Here is a 16,246-nt window from a genome sequence, read left to right as displayed (position 1 = left end):
CCCTCTCCCAACACTCCATTGGAGTGGAGGTCCCCTGGTTCTTGTCTTGCGTGAGAGCTTCCCTCTATCCACTTTATCCATCCCCTGCATAATTTTATACATCTCAATCATGCCCCCCCCCCGGTGCCTTTTCTCTAGATTCAGGAGCCCCAAACACTGTGTAGCCTTTCCTCGTCAGGGAGGTGCCCCAGCCCACTCATCCTTTGAGTTGCTCTCTTCTGCACCTTTTCCAGTTCCACGATGTCTCTTTTGAGGTGTGTACGCAATACTGCGGATGAGGCCTTACCAGCGTTTTGTACAATACCATTATAATGTTGGCTGTTTTATTTCTCAATCCCCTTTTTAATGATCCCTCGCATGGAATTGGCCTTCTTCACTGCCGCTGCACCCTGGGTTGACCCTTTCATCGAGCTGTCCACCAGCACACCGAGATCTCATATTCCAGAGGTTGAACTTTCCAGCCATCACTAGGCCTTCAAGAGAAAATTGGGACCACCGCCTGTCCGATCTGCTTTGATTTGGATTCCTGCACCGAGCAAGGGAGGGGGTTGGACTGGATGGCCTTTGAGGGCCCCTTCCAACTCTGCTGTGCCCTGATTTCTTATTCTTGCTGTGTCCAATCATCGTATGGCCCCTCGTGTATCTCCTTGCACTGCTGGTTCTGGCGTTTTGCCGGAGACCATCCCCTCCAAATCCTCCGTATTTAGGGGATGCCTTTATGAATGGTGCCTACCAGCCAGCAACCCCTCGGCTCTTCTGATTTTATTCAAAATACTGTATCTCAAAGCCCACCCACCCCGACCATTGGTTTATTCAATACTTTGGCGCAACGCGGAAAGAAATCACTTTGATGAAGCTGGTGCTTAAGTGTCCAGCATAGCCTGCTGACAAGGGCAGCATAAACTCACTAGTTGGACGGCAACACAAAACTTATTAAAACTAATTACAAAAATTACTATAAAGAGAGTTGACGGTGGGTAATATAAAAGGGTTTTATTTTGAGACGAGTGGGTAAGGAGAAGTGGAAGGGGGGGAGGGAACGAGTCCCTGTATATAAAAACAAAAATAACCTTCAGTTTGACAGTTCTTCACATTACATACACACACGCCACGCCAGACAGGCTACACTCTGCTACACAAATAAACACAACCACCCCCCCAAAAAATCAGCCTCTCAAACCAACTCCTCACATGCCTCGCCAGCCATGGATTCTCACTGATCTGCTGGCCTTGAGTAGGATACACTTTTATTTATTTATTTTATTTTAGGCACGGGGACACGAGTCGCGGGACTCATTGTGAAGTTAGACTTAAAAGTGGCACCACTGACTTCATTCGAACTCGACTCCGTTCCCCCCCAATGACTGGGACTTGACTTGCAACTAGGAATCCAGCCACTCCTCCCTTTTTTTCTGGAGAAAAGCTTATTTTTAACAGGGAGTCGGGACTTGGTACCATCAGACTCGAAACTCGCACTCCAGACTTGCTAGCATCCCTGATTTATTTTATTCCTTTGCCACTTTCCTCCCGGCGATGGGGCCCGAGAATGGGTCAAGGAGGAGCCTTCGAATTCCCTTCACTCAATCCTTCCAAGTATGCATGCAACCTTAACTTGTGTACATCCATGTAAACAACACACAAATATTAAATATTACATACACAAACAATACTTATACACACTGGAGTTGCTACAACTCGTACGTTGGGTCTCTGGTTTCACAGTTGGGCTCAGTGCCTTCCCTGTTCGAACCCTGCTGAAACCCGAGTGGGTTCACGACACGGGATCTCGAGGGACTCGGTGAATACTCCTGCGAATCTCCCATTGGTTTTTGGTGGAGTTCACAGAACACTTTTTTTCTTTGTCCTCCATCATGAAACAGATAGCAGGGCTGCGACCTCCTTGAAATCTGCCGAGGAAAACGGTCGGGACGGATTTTGTCTTCTCCCTCTGTTCCAGTCCAAAGGATGACCCCCACACAACACATCACAGGTCGTCCCCGCCGTGGCGACTCCGTCACCTTTGCTCCTTCGGAGGTCTTGGGCCAACATGGTGGACCTCGGGGTGGTTCTCCTCTCCGTCTTCGCAACACGCCTTTGTCACACTTTCCACCTGAAAGAGTCCCAGATAACGGACATTTTAACACCAAGCAGGAGACTCTAAGCTGGGTTTGCATGGTAGGTTCCCCCTTATCCGCGGGATTGGTATCCACTGATTCACTTATCCACTGTCTGAAAATATTAAAAGAATCCCCCCAATATATATTATTAACAGTGAAGTTGCCAGAACTGGCCACTAGACAGAGACAGAGACCATGCTGTCTATAGCATTTGCTATTATAACAGTGTTTGTTATAGTCCATGTTTGCGAGGGGAGGCTTGGAACCCATCTTCCATGGATATGGCGGGGTCCTACTGTATACGCACACAATTTCCATACATTTGTGAAAGGAGACCATGAAATAATCCATGAAGGCGTAAGTGGGCACAAATCCTTAAAACACCACCATACTTTCTTGCTACTACTCTGTGAAGAAGGAATTTTCACTGCTAAAAGCTTTTCATCACCCCGTAAGTCTAAGTGAATTTCCTGGAATGTCCCTCTTCTTTGATGGCATTTTAACAGATATGCCGCCCATCGTTTGTATTATTATTATTAGTTTTATTCATAGGCCGCATTTCTCCCAACAAGGGACCCAAAGTGGCTCACAACATTAAAATTCATGCCATTTAAAAGCACCTTAAGTTAAATCTTAAAAGATTAAATTAAACGATATATGATTTATAATAAAATGAAAAGATGAAAACATGGGGAAGATAAAAATTATCTGCTAAAACGGGGTTCAGGGATTCAGTTATAATAGTTAAAAGCCTTCCTGAAGAGATGGGTCTTTAGCTTTTTTGCAGAAGGATAACAGGGGAGGGGCCCTCCTGATCTCCCGAGGGAGAGCGTTCCATCGCCTGGGAGCTGCCCCCGAGAAGGCCCTCCTCTCCCGTGTCCCCATCAGCTGGGCTTGGGCTGGCAATGGGACCGAGAGGAGGGCCTCCTCTGCTGATCTCAATCACTGAGAAGGCGCCTATAGGGCGATACGGTCCTTCAGGTAGCCTGGACCCAAGCTGTAGAGGGCTTTAGAGTTAATGAATTGGGCCCGGAAACGGACGGGTAGCCAGTGTAGGTCTTGTGACAGGGGCGTTATAGGCTCCCTGTAGCTGGCCCCAGTCAGTCGTCTGGCTGCAGAATTTTGCACCAGCTGAAGTTTCTGAACCGTCTTCAAAGGCAGCCCCACATAGAGCGCATTACAGTAATCCAAACGAGATGTAATTAAGGCATGGATCACTGTAACCAGATCCAACATCTCAAGGAACGGGCACAGCTGGCGCACCAGTTTTAGGTGTGCAAACGCACTCCTGGGCACCAACGAGACTTGGGCATCGAAGCTTAGGGTTGAATCCAGGAGTAAAATCAAGCTGCAGACCTGAGTTTTGAGGGGGAGTGTAACCCCATCCAGCACAGGAAGAATCCCTACTCCCTCATCTGCCTTCCGACTGACCACAAGCACGTCTGTTTTGTCTGGATTAAGTTTCAGTAATGTTTGCCCTCATCCAGCCCATGACTGAGGCCAAGCACTGGTTTAGTCAAGACAGCTTCCCTGGAAAATTAAGCTACCTCATTTCTAAGCATATGTTGGAGGTACGATTCTGGACAGGAAAAGCGAAAGTAATGCAAATGAATGAAGGGGATAGAATTTCCACTGTGTTTGGTTTTGGGAGGCAGATCCATCCGATCACGCCTGAACTCTCTCTACGGGGCACAAACGATGAAACTGGCACTATGGTCTGTGGGTCACCTCATGAGAAGACAGGACTTGCTGGAAAAGACAGTCATGCTGGGAAAATCTGAAGGCAGCAGGAGAAGAGGAAAGCGGAGCATGAGATGGACGGATTCGATAAAGGAAGCCATTGGCCTTGAGTTCGCAAGACACATCGGCTGGCTTATCATTGATAGAATCTTCCTGAGTTTAATCATTCATGGGGTCGCCGTAAATCAAAAGCGACAGAAGGGTATAGAACAAGACCATTTCTCGGCTCACCTTTTCCTTGCTTTCGCTCCCAAATGCCAAACGGATCTCGAAGAGAAGACTCTGGCACTCCTCCGCCACATCCCGTTTTTCTTCCGATACGGTGTGTTTTTATTATTCACTGGAGAAGGATGATGCTCTCCGGAGGGGGGGGTCTTCTTCACCTCACTTTGTGGGTTCTTCTTCCTTGGCGCCCTCCTCTCTCGAATCTTGCACCCTCTGGCCCGTGGCAGGCAAAGGGGGCTGAGAGAGAGAGAGTTCAGGAGAGAAGGGAGTCCACACGGAGAGGCTCGCATGTCGTCGTTCTCAACCCTGGCCAGGAAAAACAGGAAATCCCAGCCAGGGCTGCAGCAGAAGTTAATTTCCCAGAATTATTTTTCCCCCCAGGGTTTCTCACCAAAAGAGAAGGGGTGCGATTCACAATCCTGACACAGGCTGCTGCCTTGTTTTTCAGCTGGGCTCCTAAGAACTGCCGTCCCCGTCTCCGTTCGCACTGGCTTGATGATGCGCCAAACTGGTGGGAGCGGCATGGTGGATCCGTAACATGGGAGCCCCTTCCCCAGAGGGCTCTGGATCGTCCAGGGGGCTGAAGGAAGAGCCTTCTTCTCTGGAGGTCACAGGGGCCATGGGGATGCTTTCTTCGGTATGGGGACCCACAACCGTTCTGAAGAAAAAGAAGAAGGAGAACTCGCATAAAAGCTCAAGGCGACATACCAGAAGAACGGCTTAATGAAAATTTCAACATCTAAGGATTACTTATAAGGCAAGTCCTTTGTCTCCAGACAAGAACAGGAGGACGAGCCTGGAGTAAGGACCCCTGTCTCTGTTGGGGATTCGTTCCAAGCCCACTCCCGGTGGATGCTGAAAAATGCAGATTATAGCAAACTATTATACAGTGGTGCCTCGCTTAACGATTGCCTTGTTAAACAACAAAACCGCTTGACGATGAAGTTTTTGCGAATGCAAAACAATGTTCCTATGGGGAAAATTCGCATAATGATGATTGGTTCCCTGCTTCAGGAACCGATTTTTCGCTAAACGACAATTTAGAAACAGCTGATTGGCGGTTCTAAAATGGCTGCCCACTGTGCAAAATGGCTCCTCGCTGTGTTTTCAGGACAGATTCCCCACTTTACAGGCAGTGAAAATAGCCGCCCCTATGGAGGATCTTCGCTGGACGGTGAGTTTTCAGCCCATTGGAACGTACTGAACTGGTTTCAATGCATTTCAATGGGCTTTTTTGTTTCACAAGACGATGTTTTCGTAAGACAGCGATTTTTGCGGAACAAATTAACATCGTCTTGCGAGGCACCACTGTACAGTAATACCAAACACAGCATGCTCTCTGCCTCCCTCTAATGGCCAGTTCTGGTAATTTCACCTTTAGAAATATCTATTTCTAGTATTTTTCTTTCAATGTTTCTAATATTATCAGACGGTGAGTAAGTGAATAAGAGAATACTGATCGGGCGGGTACCGGGGTCCTACTGTCCTGGCAAAAAGGTTCTGGACTACAAGTCCCATTGGCCACACCAATGATAGCCAGTGATGAAGCAGGATGGGAACTATTGTCCAAAATAACTTGGAAGGCTGCAAGGTTGGAGGCAGGAGGACCGAAAATTGTAATTCTTCCCTCATGCAGCTTCCTTTGATACGAAGCAAAACAAAGCAAAACTCACCCTTGTTTTCTTCTGTGGAGCCAACACAATAGGGAGCATAACATTACGATGAATCCGACTGGTAATAAAGAAGACAAATAAAAGTTCATAAATAGACGTACAAGTCTCTACATATCCATCTCTCTTGCCCTCAGGTTTGACCCAGTTAACTTGCCACACTTAAGAGAAATGTTGCTGTTTACTGGGAGAGGACCAGCAACGGAATGCTTACAAACAGTGCAACTTTCCCAGAGAAAGTGCGAGTTCCCCATGGAAAAACCCTCTTATGGAGTCCAGTCTCAGAGGCTTCAAGAGGCTTGGAAAATTCATGAGGGAAAAATCTCAGGCTGCCTGGAAGGATGTCTTGTTACCCCAAGATACCCACTAACGGTCTAGAAAAGTGACAGACGCTGCTTCCAGAGGGAATCTCAGCGCCACAGCCCACAAAACAGCTTTTCCAAGTTCTGGAACCCATACATAGAAAGAATAATGTGTTACCTAGAGCAGGGAATCCAATACTGAAGTAAAGGAAATCTATAAAAAGAAAAGGAAGGAACATTTTATATGTTAAAATCCATGGGTGGTGCATTGATTTGTACACTTCAGCTTAGCCTTATTCTGTCATCCAGAACAGCTGCAAACATCTGGCACGCTTCATACATGTAGGGATTGCAGCACGTCAGTCCCATCGGAGGAAAAAAAATGTTCCTAGGCTTCTTGGCTAAAGAATAGCTCTGAGAGAAGTGGAGAAATCAAGTCTCAAAGACAAAGAGGGATTTGGGGCTGTGGAAGCTGGGAGTGGTTCAAGATCTGTTTATAATCATTGATAGGACAAATTACTCCCCCCCCCCAATAAACAAAAGTAGAATTGTGCAAAACAAGCCAAGGCAAATGCATTTCAGTTTATCTTTAACTTGGCACCAGATGTCAGCTTTCCTTGGAGTAGAATGTATTTTTTTGGGGGGGGTCAAAACAACAAAAACAAACTTTTACTACTGCTGCCTGCCTCTGCCCCTCGATCTAGCGACTGGAGGAATATTTATTTATTTATTTATTTATTTATTTATTTTATTCCATTTAAACCTCACCTATCTGGTCAATTGTGATAACTCTAGGCGGCTTACAACACAAAATACAAAGCACAAAGCACAAAAACCATATAAAAATGAATTTTTACACAATTTGAAAATTCTTAAGATGGAAAGCAAACAAAATAAACCATAATAGAGAAAACAAGGGAGAGAGGGTTAGGGTTAGGGTTAGGAACTCTGGTGAATTCTTTTTTAGTTTGCAGAGCATAGAGTACAAGAACACAAACTGCTGTAGCACAGGGTAAACATTGTGAATAGCTAAAACTCCCACCTTCTAGCCAGCTCATTTGTTTTCACAATGAAACTCATCCTTTGCATATAAACATTGCTCTACAAGCAGCTTCAGTGGAAAATGAAAAGAAAAATATTTACTTACAGCTGATCTTCAGTTACAATCAGAAGAGTAAAAGGATAAAAAAGGGGGGGATGGATTTCTCAACCATATGAAAGAGGGAGAAATCCATGTGACTGCATGGCCTGAAGGTCAGGAAACAGAGAGAAACATGTCTGCTCTGGCTGAAGGTCAGAGAAGAAGAGAGAGCAAAACAAATGAGGCAACTGGAAGCAAAAGAGACAGGAAGAAGGGGCGGGGCTTGCCTCAAGCCCAGGAAAAAGGACTTTGGTCATTGGTTAGTGGCAGAAGATGGTCACCTTTTTTTGTGTGCAAAAAGCTCCTTCCTCCCAAGGAAAACCAGTGCCAGACTGCAGGCAAGATTGTTAATTTCTGGAACAAAATGTTCCAAACAGAGCATTTTTCACTGCAAGACCAAAAGCACACATTCAGACAAGAAGCTTGTGCCCTGTTTTTGGCTGGGAAGGTGTCCTATTCGAGAGGCCCAGCAGCCACAACCTCCAGAATGTGAGGGACAACACTGGCCACTGGCCCCCCCCTCCCCACGGAAGCTATACGAACTTCCCCAGAACAAGAGAGTGGATCATGGGACAGATTGTGGGCTGGAAAGTCTGGATGTTAATTTTGTTCTTAGCTTTTAAGGGGGTCGGGCTGATTGCTTGTCCGCTGTGTCCATGTATGATTGTGGAAAGGTCTAACACGGATAAAGTGCTACTAATACATTAGTATTAATGAAACATTTGTGTTCTTGGTAAACTAGTGATATACAGTTGCCGTTTAGTAACAATATGCATTTGTGTTTTGTATTGTTCAGAGTCTGGGAGCTTCCTGTTCCTGCCCCAGTGCTACCTGGGAGCTTTCTTTCGAAACAGGAAGCTAGGCCGAGCGCCTCAGAGACTTCCTGTTAAGGCCCTTCTCCCGGGTGAGCCATATTTAGGTGTCCGTTTGTCTGGCAGATCTCCCAGAATGGAGAGTCATGGGGTCTGCAGTCCAAGAAATTAAGAAAAATTCCCACCCCTCTCTGTTGCTGTTAGCAGCTGGGTGCTTTTATAGCCAGAAATTTAGATACCAGAATAATTCTCTAGGTCACAGTCCTTCTTTCTGTACAGTGGTGCCTCGCTTAACAACGATAATCCGTTCCAGGAAAATCGCCGTTAAGCGAAAACATCGTAAAGTGAAAACAAAAACCCCATTGAAATGCATTGAAACCCGTTCAATGTGTTCCAATGGGGTAAAAACTCACCGTCCAGCGAAGATCCTCCATACGGTGGCCATTTTTGTTGCCTGTATAGCGAGGAATCCGTCCCTAAACACAGCGGGGAACCATTTTATTCACCCGGCGGCCATTCTGAAACCGCTGATCAGCTGTTCGAAAAACGTTGTTTTGCGAAGATTCGGTTCCCGAAGCAGGGAACCGATCATCGCAAAGCGAAATTCCCCCATTCAGACCATTGTTTTGCGATCACAATTGTGACTGCAAAAAGATCGTCGTTAGGCGGTTTCGTCGTAATGCGGGGCAATCCTAAAGCAAGGTACCACTGTATTTCAAATTGGCCGCTACTTACGCTAAACTTCTTTCATTTGAACAGTATCACTGAAGGAGGGAAACAAGAGTCAGGTCCTTGGCTCAGTGCTCAACCCAGCGGGATCGAGAAGCGTCACATAGCAAATCACCCAGAGATCTATAGGTGGCTCCGAGTCAGGTCCCATCTGACTTCCGGTGATCCTAAGAGGATCTTTAAGGACTGTCGGAAGTCCAAGGAGTGGTTTCATATGGCCAAACCACCCCTGTGAATTTCCGTGACTGAGTCGAGATTTGAACCCAGCTCTTCCTGAATCCTAGTCCGGCATTCTTTCCACTACATTGCCGCCCAGAGTAGACACTCTGTCTAGATGGGCGGGGCATAAATCTAATAAAATAAATAATAAATAAATCACGCCAGCTTTTGTCTTGCTCTGAACATCGCCGGCCGATTCCACATGGTCAAGAACTGTCCACAGGAATCATCCAGATTTTGTCACAAAGCATCGTTCCCCAAATCTAGCTGAAGACACGGTTAGGCAGACGCGTGTAAAGAAGGCGGTAGCTACGGGCGGATTAGTTGCCAGCTGTGCCCCCTCCAGGGAGTGGCAGGGTGACCAACCTTTTCGGCTCTCTGGACCGGCTGGGTCGGATGCCCGAGTCGTATTTCCCACAGTTCCCTCGGAGGGGACGACGGTCGGGCTACTTCCTGCCGTGAGGGTCTTGCTAGTCCTGGCTCGTGAGACTGGGGTGGCACTTCCGTGGGACGGGGTTACCCTTTCCGTGGCCTCGCCAGGAGGAGTCCCCTCGCCATCTTCTGCAAAGCCTGCTGTCGCCGTGGTCGGCCCCGAGGTCATGCCAGCGGTGCCCGGAGGTGATGGGGAAGGGTCAGTCCTGCTTTCGTACGGATGTGCGGATGTCACTGATGGGTCCACCCCTGCAGCCTCTGGACTGTTGGGTGTGGAAGCTTCTGTTTCTATAACATGGGGAAGTACAGTGTCTTAGCCCTTCCGGATTACTACAAGCCATGATCTAGGGTGCGGCCCTTGGAGACGAGCCAGAAGATTCATCAAGAGCAACACACAGCAGCCACGCAGAACCCAGCGGCCCCGATTCCGGAAGAGCCCTGCCGACAGCCTGCTCACCTTCTGAGCCCCGTTTAAAAAAGAGTTACTTTTCAAACTCTACTCTCAAAGCTCATGCAGGACTACAGCTCCCACAATCCCCCAGAGATGGATGGAGAGGCGGGACAGGAAGGGACCCATAAGTATTGGGTGTCAACTCTGCAGAGAAGGGACAAATTGCTTTTGTGAACTACAATTCCCAGAATATTTACTTTTGGGGGGGTTGGGAATTGTAGTTCTGGTGCTACCTTTTCCCCGTGTTGGCTACAATGGGAGATTTTTCTCCCCCACGTACAGTTTGGTCATGCAGAAGGCGCACAATGGTCAGTGTACCAAGGCACTCCTTGTGGGTTGCTTTCTAATCAACTTAACAAAAACACAACCCAAATTTAAATTTTAAAAAGTCCCAACAAGTCTACGGATTCGACATGGAGAGGTGATTTTGCCTCACCCAATGCAACTTGCTGAAACAATAAAAAAATAAATAGTATTTCTAACAATATATCATGCCCTTTTTTTTGTTCCAATCACGACCCTTCTTAGCCAAAGCCACACTCTCTGCTTGTCTCATCAAGTTTGTACCATTCTAGTCAGAATTAATATCTCTACCTCAAACAGACTGCAATTCCCAAGAGGTAAAATAGAGACAGTCAGATAAAACAAAGGAAGCTCATTCACATACCTATTTGGTCGATCTAGATCAAAGGTTGAGTCCCCAGATGTTCTTGGACTACAACTCCCAGAATGCCTGGCTGGCACAGTGAGTGATGAAGGCTTCTGGGTGTTTTAGTCCAAGAACATCTGGGGACCCCAGGTTGGGGAACCACTGACCTAGCCCTATGTTGTCAATTCATCCAACGCGTCACACTGGATTCTTTCCCCAATTCTTCCCCAATTGTCTCCCATCCAAAGATCAACCTAGCCTGACTCGTGCTTAGCTTCTGAAACCACACATGCACTTTTCAAATGCTTGGAAGTACACATGGGTGATTTGTATTCGTATCTCCAGGGACGTGAATATGACCTGCGCCACGGCCCGATGAGATCCACCAGAACGGACCGGGCCAATCACCAGGCTCCACCAAACGGTGGGGCCTTTGGCCGTCATTGTGGCTCCCATCGTGGCAGGGGCCTGGGTCGCTTTGCCCTGCCTCCCCATGCAGCCGCTCGCTTTGTCAAGGAGGCGGGATGCGGAGTCTCTCCACTCAGCTGATCGGCGGTCGGCTGCGCAGGGTGTCAGGGAAAGCCACCTGGATTCCTGGCGGGGCTGGTGCTATGACAAAAGGATCCCAGGGCCGCTTGGAGTGGTCCGACCAGTTCTGGGGGACAGAATTAGGCCAACCATGGATTGTAGTTGTATCCCCAGAGACACTAATATGAATAGCCCGTATCTACTTGAAAGGCAGTCCTACAGAGGAGTGGCAGGATCTGTTCTCGGTCATCCCAGAGCGCAGGACACGCAACAATGGGCTCAAGTTGTAGGAAGCCAGATTTAGGCTGAAGATAGGAAAAACTTCTTAACTGTTAGAGCAGTGCGACAACGGAACCCATGACCACCGGAGGTGGTGAGCGCTCCAAGGTTGGAATCCTTCAAGAGAAAATTGGGCAGCCATCTGTCAGATTTGCTTTGATCGGGATCCTTGCCTTGAGCAGAGGTTGGACTCAATGGCCTCTGCGGCCCTTTCCCACGTCACTCTTCGAAGACCCTATGACTACAACTCCCTGTATGCCCCTGCTGACGTGCTGTCGTCCCCAAAAAAGTAGCTTTGGCAATCCCGAAGCCCCTAGACACAATCCTTTCCTGGGACCTCTTAGCTCACTTAAAACGAAAAAACAAAAAAACAAAAAACAACAAAAACAAAAAATTAAAACAATCTGAACAGAGCCTGCTAGCATTTACCCGAATCTGGGTCTGAATTAGAGATGGGCGTGTAACATCACTTTGACGATTCGTGCAAATTCGTTTTTTGGCCAGACAGCTGTTTGCCACTTCTCAGCGCTGCGTCCTCCAGCGGACGCCCACTCGGGGGCCGCGTCCTGGCTTCCCTGTCCTGCCTCCTCTGGGTGCTGCCTCTAAGTGGATGCCCACCAGAGGAGGCGGGGCTTTGAAGCACTAAACACGTGTCTGGCTGAAAAACGAACCGGCACGAACCACCGAATCGGCGGTTCAGGCCCATCTCTAGTCCGAATGGCTCTTTAAAAAGCCTCTTCTCTTTTAAGACGTCTCCGAAAATATTTAAGAAGCCTGGTTCCCTGCTGGAGCTGCCCTTCTTTAATCTGTCATGTCGTTTGCTTGTTCTGTTTGTCTGAGAGCTAACAGAAAGCTTCCAGCCGCTAAGATCTCCCTGGACATTCCCTCCTTCATTCCGCTTTTATACCGGGGTTGACAACGATAAAACGAATGCACACATAAACTGTCAAGAAAGTTATCATAGGAGGCTCCACAGTGATACAGTCTGGGCAGACATACTGCGTGGAAAGCTGCCTTGAGTCCCCTTATCAGGAGAAAGGTGGGCCAATCAATCAATCAATCAATCAATCAATCAATCAATCAATCAATCAATCAATCAATCAATCAATCAATCCTATTTTAAAAAAACCTTCAGGAGTGATGAAAAAGTGTGGAAAGCCATGGGAAAAGTCACTGTACTAAGCAAGGTGAGAGAAACGTCGTACGGATGGTAGGGAAAATATGGGTTACATCCGTACAGAACCCAAAATGCCTCTTAGGTGTGTCCCACGGCCACCGTTGTGGCTCAAGAGCTCTCCGTGCAAATCAAGGAGACCCCACTTACACCTCACAGGGAACGTTCTCCCAGACTGCCCCCCCCCGGTTGAAATAACCACATCTCCATGACATTCCAGCGCCAGAGACAAGTCTGGTGGAGGAAACAAGGTAGGTTTTCTGAGATGAGGCCCCATGAACAAATATCAGTGTTTCCAGTGTTTAAGGGTTAGTCGTTCTTATATATACTTCTAAAGGAGAGCACAACAGATCCTGGAATAGCTCTTTGTCTGGATTACAGCTGCAGGAACCTCCAGATAACAAAAACACGGGCTGTGCTAAGCAGAGAGAATTAGGGGCACCACAATTTTTTAAACCACATTTCCAGGTTTCCCGGACAGAAAGCCTTTCAGTGGGTTGCTTCGGAGAAAGCAAAATGGAGTTTTCTGGAGTCCCAACTTTTGAGACCCTCAAGAAAGATCTCCATCAATTTCCTTGCGATGGTCCAAAATGGAAAGCGTACATTCTTAACTGAGCATCCTCCAGACATGATAAGCTAGAACTCTCATTGTCCTCCACCAACATGGGCCATGCTGTGTCTGGGGATTGTGGGAGCTGTAGTCCAGCTGATCTGCAGGCAGAGAAAATGCCACTTTCAATCCCTCTGAAACCCAGGAGAGCTGCCGCCAAGCCACGTGAACCGGGAACCAGGGAGCATGTGACCCCCTACATTCTGCTGAACTGCTTCTCCCCAAATGCCTCTCCCTGGGCTGTGCTAGCTGTAGCTGATGGGAGCTGTAGTTGTAAAACCACTGGAGGGCAGCAAGGAGCCCAGCCTTGGTGCAAATCACACTAAGCAGTGGACTCATCCATAACAAAGCCACTTCCGTCCATTTTGCGAATTTTTGGCTCTGATTTGGTAAAATGCTGAGAAAATGCACCCGAAACAGGATGGAAAGATATAAAAAGCTTTCTTTTAAAAAGGCAACAGATTGGAGAGATGCACCTATTGCTGATGATTGGCAGGTCACTATTATTTACATTCATGTCCTGAGCTGTATATTGTATTTGAAACACGATTAAGGGACACCCGGGGCTTGAACTATTCCAAAATACGTCTGGTTCTTGTTCCCTACCTCTCCCGGAGTCTTCTGTGGCGGTTTCGTGTTCTGGAGGCAGCGAGGGGTCTCCTTTTTTTTTTTGAGAAACAAAGGAAAAAAAGAGGGACTCGTCAGTTATCAGAACCGGTCCAAGAGAAGGAAGCTGCACAGAGTATACCAACACCAAGGCCTGTTGAGTTCTGAATGCTGGAAAGACTGGCTTGGATTAAAGACACAAAGAATAACGGTTAAATCCTTCATTGAATCCTTCCGTTTGTTCATTTATTTATGTAAATAAGTAGGAGCTCCATATCCACGGAGATTCGGTTCCAAGGCCCCCCCCCCCCGAACAGATGGTGAAAAATATGCATTATAGAAAACACTATTTTAATAGTGAACACCATACATACCGTGTTTCCCCGAATAAGGTCTTATATTAATTTTTGCTCAAAAAACCCCTATTAGGTCTTATTTTGGGGGGATTTTTTTTTCAAGTACAACCATCTCCATTTATTCAAATACCATCATCATTTAGTTTATTTATTATTATTAATTCCCGTTCTCTTTCCCCTTATTTCAACACCCCTGGTGCCACTTCCTCCAGGGGCGCCTCCTTTGTCAGCGCTGCCAGGAGGCGCCATGACGGTGGCTCGGGTTCCCCAGTGAATCCCTGGTGGAGGGCAGGTTTTTACTTAACTAAGGCTTATTTTTGGGGTAGGGCTTATATTACAATCATCTCGAAAAATCATACTAGGGCTTATTTTTGGGGAAATACGGTAGCCTGGTGTCTTCCTCCCTCTAGTGGCCAATTCTGGGAATGACATCGTTGAAATATTTAATTCTAGCATTTTTCTTTTTAATATTTTTAGAGTGTGGATGTGAACCACCAGATACTTGCTCCCTTGCATAAGGGATCCTACTGAATTAATTAAAAATTAATTAATTGTATTTATATACTGCCTGTCTAGTTTCAAGCCACCACTCTGGACCTGTTATAACAGTTAAAAGCACCTCCCACGGCAGATTAAAAAGTACAGATAATAATAAGAAAATCCTCCAGAGGCGACAGCTGAAAATGTACACACGATAGATCAAAAAATCTCTCACAGAGGGTGGATGTCCCTGAAAGCTTCTTTTAAAAACCCAGGTTTTGAAAGGAGCACCAACCAGATAAAGTTGGAAATTTTGCTTTGGGATCCCTGCCTTGAGCTGGGGGTTGGACTCAATGGCCTTAGAGGCCCCCTTCCAACATCATGATTCAGTGATCAATGAAACTCCCTCAAAACATTTCGGACACCAATTGTGCCCAGTAGGTCCATGATGAGGACCATCCTAATAAGTTCAGTTCCCCCCCCCCCAATGGAGGGGGACAGTCCAAACTTTAGCCGATAATGATCTGTCCATGACAGGGTGGGAATTTTGAGGTCCACGACCCTCAGATCATCATCTCCCAGCCAGTCATAAACGTCAGGTTGAGCATATGGCCCGCCACACAAGTTGACGTGTTGGGACAGGCCCATGGATGTCAATCCATGAACTCCCAGGGACGATTTAGGGTGTTTGGACTTGATGAGATGCCTCCATCATTTTTCAAGAGGTCCCTTGCCGGGAAACCAAGAGCACCCTTTTCGCTCATCCCTGTCTCCAAAAATTTGTGCACATTCGCTCTGCGTAAAGTTCGCGTTACCTGGGAAGCCGAGCACGAGACGCTCTCACGCACAGCAAGCCCAACGGCCCGGCTGCCCGTTCGGAAACGTCCACATGACTCCCTCCCCCTCTTCTAACCCTTCAAGATTCCTACAGCAAAAAAGTGCAATCGTTTTGCTTGGGCTTATGTTTGGGTGACATTCGTGCAATTTGTTCAAAGTCCACAACTGCTCTCATTCTCTTCTGTTTTCCATGGGATGAGACACATAATTTTGTGGCTTCTCGTTCCCTTCGCACGTGAGGAGGAGACCAAGAAGGATTTACATCCCTCGCTCGGACCCAACTCCAATTCCCCATGCCATCGTATTTGGCCCTAAAAGCTACATCTGGGGCATAGCTATGGAAAAAATGACTTTTCTGGACCACATCTCCTAGAATCATCTAGTTATTTCCCCAAGCTCCATCTAACATCAGCTGGGAAGGCTGCATGTGTACACACACATATATATGCAGTTATATACGTACAGAGAAGAGGTGGAGGAAGATCAAGAGAGAAAAGCACAGGGAGAAGGGTTGAGGGTGAGGGATCACGGGACATGTTTTAACTTATCCGCATCTCATCCGTCCTGTGACATCAAGCTATCAAGTAGATGCAGGGAAGGATGTGGTACCAGAGAGTGACGTGGGAGCTACGAAACAGGCCAGTGGGGGGGGGGAACATGCAGCCCACGGGACACGGGGGGGGCATGATCATCAAACAGACTGAAAGTTTGCCAATCCTTTAATTTTTAAAACCAAACTTATTTGGAGGTGTTTCCAGGGAAGGTTGCAAAATGGCACTGCCATGGTGGAAAAGAAATTGGAAGAGTTAATTTTAGGGAGGACAGCTTCCAGAACACCCCACGTGGAATGCCCACGACCGGCCATAGCTGGAGATGAAATCCAGAAAGT

The 16,246-nt window shown here is 47.2% G+C and overlaps 1 protein-coding gene across 1 annotated transcript in view; it reads right to left on the bottom strand.

The window, feature by feature from the left end:
* Positions 1-973: 973 nt before the first annotated feature.
* Positions 974-16,246, bottom strand: part of IL15RA (interleukin 15 receptor subunit alpha) — a 29,465-nt gene continuing 14,192 nt past the window's right edge. Inside the window, exons 3-8 of the mRNA XM_078376521.1 lie at positions 13,685-13,738; positions 9,322-9,675; positions 6,233-6,268; positions 5,756-5,813; positions 4,089-4,740; positions 974-2,110 (exon numbers count right to left, since the gene is read on the bottom strand). Of these exons, the coding sequence (XP_078232647.1) occupies positions 4,539-4,740; positions 5,756-5,813; positions 6,233-6,268; positions 9,322-9,675; positions 13,685-13,738 (704 nt within the window). The 3' untranslated portion in view covers positions 974-2,110; positions 4,089-4,538. The remainder of the gene's footprint in view (positions 2,111-4,088; positions 4,741-5,755; positions 5,814-6,232; positions 6,269-9,321; positions 9,676-13,684; positions 13,739-16,246) is intronic.

Source organism: Pogona vitticeps, chromosome 5, assembly GCF_051106095.1.
Source record: "Pogona vitticeps strain Pit_001003342236 chromosome 5, PviZW2.1, whole genome shotgun sequence".
Classification (NCBI taxonomy): Eukaryota; Metazoa; Chordata; class Lepidosauria; order Squamata; family Agamidae; genus Pogona; species Pogona vitticeps.
Note: the sequence above shows the minus strand (reverse complement) of the source record. Positions and strands in the feature narration are given on the sequence as shown.